This window comes from Gymnoscopelus microlampas, assembly GCF_963454915.1.
Source record: "Gymnoscopelus microlampas genome assembly, contig: SCAFFOLD_256, whole genome shotgun sequence".
Classification (NCBI taxonomy): Eukaryota; Metazoa; Chordata; class Actinopteri; order Myctophiformes; family Myctophidae; genus Gymnoscopelus; species Gymnoscopelus microlampas.
Window position 1 is genome coordinate 1 of NW_028155575.1, and position 7,500 is coordinate 7,500.

General features: G+C 40.6%; 1 protein-coding gene across 1 annotated transcript; it reads left to right on the forward strand.

The window, feature by feature from the left end:
• Window positions 1-2,335: 2,335 nt before the first annotated feature.
• Window positions 2,336-3,413, forward strand: LOC311041382 (homeobox protein Hox-A7-like; the record flags this gene model as incomplete). The annotated part of the gene is made up of 1 exon (XM_084086293.1): window positions 2,336-3,413. A coding segment is annotated over one exon (290 nt), but the record flags the coding sequence as incomplete, so codon positions are not given.
• Between the last annotated feature and the right edge of the window lie 4,087 nt (window positions 3,414-7,500).

The following is a 7,500-nucleotide window of genomic DNA, read 5'->3' on the forward strand; positions in this document are numbered from 1 at the left end:
ATGGTGCACCACGTGAGCCTTCGGGTTAAACTGTCTGACAGTGTTTAGAATTATGGATCGTGGAGTCTCGTGGACTTTCATACATTATTAGACATCAGATCCATTTTAAACTATAATACAACAAGTCCTTCTGGACACAACACAAAGCGAGCAACAGGCCTATAATACATCCTATACAACAACAAGAGAGCCGAGGCGCGAGGAATAAAATCACAGGGTGGAATTCCACATGTAAAGCAGAGAGAGAGAGAGAGATGAGAGAGAGAGAGAGAGAGAGAGAGAGAGGATCCGGATCCTAAAACCAGGACCTAATGGTTTGAGACCAGAGGAACCTAATGGAGCATCTGAGCTGATGTATAGCGGCTCTAAAGTGCCTCATGTCTGTGATCCAGGTTCTGTTTTTACATCTATTACCAGCCCTGGCTCTTAAGCAGCGACAGCACGCGACCACAGCCTTAAGTCACTGATAATAGGATTGATTATTATCAGACAAATGAGTGAATGTGCCAGACAGGCAGACAGAGAGAGAGAGGGTGAAATATCATTTATGAAGCTCAAAATAGGTATTTTACTATGAGTGTGAGCCCCCCACCCTTAAAATAAAAGCTTGTAACTGTTACAACAAGTTACAGTGAAAAATAGCAGATCTACAAGCTCACTTGTGAGCTTGTAGATGTGCTATTTTCAAATGGCCCAAAATGTATAGCCTATAGGGCTGAAGTGTGGGTAATGTATGTTTTGTAATAATAATCTAAATCTACACAGTAACTAGTAACTAAAGTTTTCATATATTAGTAGTGGAGTAAAAGTATAATATTTGCCTCTGAGATGTTAGTGGAGTAGAAGTAAAAGTATAGAAAATTGGAACTACAAATACTCAAAATTGTACTTAAATAAGTACAGCATGAGTAAAAAAATAAGCTGAGCTTATAACTGTTACACACACACATCTAAAGAGGTGAAATATCCTCCAAATTATCATTAGACCATTATTAATATATCGTGTTGCGTACACAACGCGGCTCCACCACTGAACGAGCCCTCTGATGGAGACATAATTAAAACTTCATATTGCATTACATCTCGGGATAAAGCGCTGCATAATAACTAAGTATGTATGTATTAACTAAGGAAAAACAACGTGATGAAGGGCAGGTTAGTTCAAATCATATAAATAAACAACAACACTGTGGTTTAATACACATACTTATTGTAGCTAAACTGTTACTGATATGGTAGACGTGAGTTATTTATTTGTCTCAGGGGGATTAACAATTACCTCATGAATACATTTAGACCCAATTAGTGCAAATATCACCTATTCAACCTGTTTGGCTGGTCAGTTGAAACCATGTTTTTAATCAGTTTAATTATTTGCATATATATACTATAGTGCATTTTGACCTTGTAGGGCAGTGTGTACATTGTAGTGAATGTGTATTATTAATGTGTTTGTGTGAGCACTATAGACGTAAACACACGTGCGTGTGGTGGCTAGTGGCTACTGGATGTCACCATGAACGCACAAATCCACTTAACCAGTAACTAGAGATGGTAATGGATCCAATTAAAAAAAAAAACATAAAAGATTCAGGTTCTTCACGCAGTAAAATGTTAATTTACATTATCAATTTTGTAATTAACACTATAGAGGGGTTAGACTTGATCTCTCTCTCTCTCTCTCTCTCTCTCTCTCTCTCTCTCTCTCTCTCTCTCTCTCTCTCTCTCTCTCTCTCTCTCTCTCTCTCTCTCTCATCTCTCTCTCTCTCTCTCTCTCTCTCTCTCTCTCTCCTCTCTCTCTCCTCTCTCCAAATCAAAGGGGTTTTATTGCCATGAGGAAAACATGTTTACGTTTGCCAAACAAAGTGGTGAAATAAGACAATTTGACAATTAGGGGGAGATGAGGAAATGTGTAAACAAACAGAGAACTGTGTCACTATATGCAGGCTTATAGGAAACAACAGCTTAACTAAAACCACAAAACAATGTGCATTCATAGTTAGAAATAGTTCTGATATAACACTACATGTATATGAGCCGGATAACTTGTATAAGCTCTCTCTCTCTCTCTCTCTCTCTCTCTCTCTCTCTCTCCTCTCTCCTCTCTCTCTCTCTCTCTCTCTCTCTCTCTCTCTCCTCTCTCTCTCTCCTCTCTCTCTCTCTCTCTCTCTCTCTCTCTCATCTCTCTCTCTCTCTCTCTCTCTCTCTTCTCTCTCTCTGTCTCTCTACCAGACATACCATACATAAGTATTTCTGTCGTTCATCAGGTTAATGTTTGACCATGTTCTCTCTCCCCCCCCCCCCCCCCCCCCCCCCCCCCCCCCCCCTCTCACAGGGACCTTCGGGTCTCCGGGTCGCCGCGGGCGGCAGACCTACACCAGGTACCAGACCCTGGAGCTGGAGAAGGAGTTCCACTTCAACCGGTACCTCACGCGCCGGCGCAGGATAGAGATCGCGCACGCGCTCTGCCTCACGGAGCGACAGATCAAGATCTGGTTCCAGAACCGGAGGATGAAATGGAAGAAGGAGAACAAACTGATGACCACCTCCTCCTCCTCCTCCTCCTCCTCTTCGTCCAACGGAACGAACGGCGGAGGTGAAGAGGAGGAGAAGACGTCGGAATGATAGAAAGAAAGAAAGAAAGAGAGAGAGAAATGAACTGCATACAAAGACAGACAAAACAAAGATGGAGGAAAAAAAGGGACGAGAAGAAGAAGAAGAGGCCGTTTTCAAAATGTTTCTTTTTGAATTTTGTCTCGAGCGACGATAACACGTCATAAGAAACAGGAGCGTGACGTCACAGCATTCAGCTACATTAAAAACACATGAAAAACTCATCAGAATCATTGAAACCTTGGAGCGCGCGATGCTGTGTGCGCGTGACACACTTAAAGACACTCCACGCACGTGTAGCAGGCAGACAGACAGACAGACAGACAGACAGAAACTGAAATAATAAACCGCGATGTGGAAAAGAAAATCATGAATTAATTTCACATGACGTCATTCTGTAGAACTTATAGAATAATAATCTATACGTGATAAACCAGACAGTGGCAACTTTGTTTTTATTGTAGAACTTTGTGTTGTAGCATTCATTCCAAACAAAGATATCACTTAGTTATATTTTATTTGTTGTTAAATATCTCTGTTGTTGTTGTTGTTAATTGTTCTCATGGTTATTGTTTTGGAAGACATATGGAAAAGGGTTTGACCCGCGGATACAGTGTTGATTATGTGTCGTGGTTTTAACTTAAATAAATAAAAAAAAAACATCAGGACACAGTGAAACTACCTATAATGTATGTTATTATTATATTATTACTGTTATTATTATCATTATCCGTGTTCATATTTAAACTGTATAGAAGTAAGCCTCTCCTTGTTCGGTGAATTTATTGTATTTCTTTTGCAACGCGCGTGCACACGCAGTAAACTCCTGAGTATATTTGTAACTCTGAGAGTGTGTACACATGGAATGGATGGTCGTGTGTGTGTGTGTGTGTGTGTGTGTGTGTGTGTGTGTGTGTGTGTGTGTGTGTGTGTGTGTGTGTGTGTGTGTGTGTGTGTGTGTGTGTGTGTGTGTGTGTGTCTGTGGCCCCCCCGTACGGTGCCAGAGTCAACAGTCTTTTTTTTTCTTCAGTTGTATATTAATTAAAGCGTAATTCATATACTTGGAACAGATCTACAAGCTGACAACGTGTTGGCATTCATGCAGATCTATTCTTGTCGACAAAGCGACACCATTGTACCATGGAGCATAAATAAGCTGGGGGGGGGGGGGGGGGGGTGGGGTGGGGACCCACTGAAGTTATTCAACAAACTACCTAGAAAGAAACTGTCTCGGGGGAAAAGTTTATAGGTTATATATATTTTATGGATTTTTTTATACGTTGTTTATTTGTGTATTTGTAATTTTTTTTTTTTTCTTCTTGTCCAGGAATCTACCTATCTCTCTACTTATTGAAACGTTCCAATAATAATAAATAAAAACAAATCCAACTGAAGAATGTTGGAGAAGAAAAAAGTGACGCACGGTGTGCCAAGAGAGTTTTCTGTTCACACACGCACGCACGCACGCGCCTCCGTGCACGGCACGACTAACGCACTCATGATGAAATGGGATTTATGGGCGTGTAGGCGCGTGCTGGGTGGTTCCTTCATGCAGAAATATGACCATAATTCACTGTCGCCATGGAGATGATTTACACTGAATAATTACACGAACAGGCGTCCGTATAAACAAATAAATTCACCTTCAAGCATGTGGTGGGAGAAGTACTGACGTTTTGTACTTAAGTAAAAGTATCAATACTGCAATGTAGAAATACTCTGTTAGTAAGAAAAATACAAAAGTATTGGTATCAAAATGTAATTAAAATACCAAAAGTATAGAAAGTCCTCATTATGCAGAAGGTCCCATTCCCATTTCACAAGCTTACAAATGTATAAAAGTATTTTAAAAATAGAAGATCTACAAGCTCACGATGTGTCGCATATTGTGAGCTTGTAGATCGGCTAATTTCAAATGGCCAAACTGTGTATAGGGCTGAAGTGTGGGTAATGTATGTTTTGTAATAATAATACAAATCTACAAAGTAACTAGCAACTATAAGTTTTCATTGTAGTGCTGTAAACGTAGGCTATAATATTTACCTCTGCTATGAGATGTTGGAGTAAAAGTAAAAATATAGAAAATTGGAGATACTCCAGTAAAACAATCCTCAAAATTGTACTTAAGTACAGTACCTACGTAAATGTACTTAGTTACTTTCCACCACTGACTTCAAGGGAAAACTTATTTCACTGCATGGTCTCTATGGGTAACATTTGGCGCTGGAACGCACGCACGCAGGCATGCACAAACGCGCACCACCCACGCACACAGCTACAGCCGTTAAACTAGTAAAGGAGTCGTAAAGCTGAGGTCTCTTCACACCAAGCGAGAAGGCCTGCTGCATGCGCGCGCACGAGGCCAGACCAGACCGCCATGCGGTCCGTGGTGTCAACGTGCACGCGCAGCGGCGGCGGCGGGCCCCGGAGGGGGAGTGACAGCTCTGAGCAGGCGCACGCGCCTCCAGGCTGACCTAATTGATGACCGAGAGAGAGAGAAAGTTGACCTGTCCTCCAGCCAGTCACACACACACACACACACACACACACACACACACACACACACACACACACACACACACACACACACACACACACACACACACACACACACACACTCTTCAGCCAAACAAAGTGGGCATGTCCGCAGTGACCTTTGTCCCCGGTGTGACCAGGTAGCGAAGGTGGTTTAGGTTTCAACACACACACACACACACACACACACACACACACACACACACACACACACACACACACACACACACACACACACACACACACACACACACACACACACACACACCTTAAATAACTTCAGAATAGTAGCACAATGATAAGCTAAAGAGGCAAAGGACCAGTGGTGTGGAACCCACATTTTGACTTAAGTAAAAGTATCAATACTGCAATATATTCTCTGTTACAAGTAAAAGTCCGGCATTCAAAATGTACTTGAGTAAAAGTACAAAGGTATTGGTATCAAAATGTACTTAAAGTATCAAAATGAGAAAGTACTCATTCTGTCCCATTTCACAAGTTTTCAAATCATTTGAAAATAGCAGATCTACAAGCTCACAATGCTTCGCATTGCGACCCATTGTGAGCTTGTAGATCTGCTATTTTCAAATGGCCAAAAAGTACACAGGGCTGCAGTGGTTAATGTAGGTTTTCTAATAATAATCAAAATCTACAAAGTAACTTGAGTTTTTAAATTATTGTAGTGGATTAAAAGTACTGAAAATTATCCAGAAAATCCTCCAGTAAAGTAACAAACACCTCAAAATTGTTCAGTTACTTTACACCGCTGCAAATGAGTTCAGTTGACATTGACTTAATAATGACAATTATAACAATATAATCAGTTGACATGGGGTCCCTCAGGGCTCCATTAGACACCTACTTCTTTTTAGCTCTACATTAAATATCTTTGCAGAACAATAAGGCCATCATGTAGACACCATGTTTTCACAGAATGTTCACCCAATAGAAAGACACCAGGGTCTATGTGGTTCATTAGGGTTAGGGTCTATGTGGTTCATTAGGGTTAGGGTACATGTGGTTCATTAGGGTTAGGGTACATGTGGTTCATTAGGGTTAGGGTCTATGTGGTTCATTAGGGTTAGGGTCTATGTGGTTCATTAGGGTTAGGGTACATGTGGTTCATTAGGGTTAGGGTCTATGTGGTTCATTAGGGTTAGGGTCTATGTGGTTCATTAGGGTTAGGGTCTATGTGGTTCATTAGGGTTAGGGTCTATGTGGTTCATTAGGGTTAGGGTCTATGTGGTTCATTAGGGTTAGGGTCTATGTGGTTCATTAGGGTTAGGGTACATGTGGTTCATTAGGGTTAGGGTACATGTGGTTCATTAGGGTTAGGGTACATGTGGTTCATTAGGGTTAGGGTACATGTGGTTCATTAGGGTTAGGGTCTATGTGGTTCATTAGGGTTAGGGTACATGTGGTTCATTAGGGTTAGGGTCTATGTGGTTCATTAGGGTTAGGGTACATGTGGTTCATTAGGGTTAGGGTACATGTGGTTCATTAGGGTTAGGGTCTATGTGGTTCATTAGGGTTAGGGTACATGTGGTTCATTAGGGTTAGGGTACATGTGGTTCATTAGGGTTAGGGTACATGTTTTGGGTTTGGACATCAAACTGACTGACGTTACAATGTGTCCTGTGTATAGTTCAAAGGTCACACAGGGGTCATCACCATGCGGGCTGGTGACAGATATTTTTGACAACGTTCTATTTCTGGACTCAGGGACATCCAACATGAGAAACACACAGTGGTGTAAAGTAACCGAGTACATTTACTCAAGTACTACAGTTAATGTTGATGTTTGATTTACTGGAATATTTCCAATTGTCTATATTGTACACAATATTGTACTTTTACTCCACTACAATTATTTGAAAACTTTAGCTACAAGTTACTTTGCAGATATTAATTATTATTATTATAAACATATACATTAACCACTTTAGCACCTATTTTATACATATTCTATTTGAAAATAGCCGATCTACAAGCTCACAACGCGTTGCGTCGCGACACGTTGTGAGCTTGTAGATCTGCTATTTTCAAACATTTTAGTACTTTTACTTTTGGTACTTTAAGTACATTTTGATACCAATACTTTTGTACTTTTTCTCAAGTACATTTTGAATTTCGGACTTTTACCTGTAACAGAGTACTTCAAAGTTCAAAACATTTGAGTACTGGAAACACAGACATATAAACGTGTATGCTAGTGGACTCCTTCCATAGTGTCTGTCAACGTGCTGCACATTTTAAAATGACTGTATTTCTGCATTAATTAAACCAATGTCCTGCCTATTCTGAATAAATTCAGATTGGTCCATTCCATTCACTGTATACTGACTGTATACA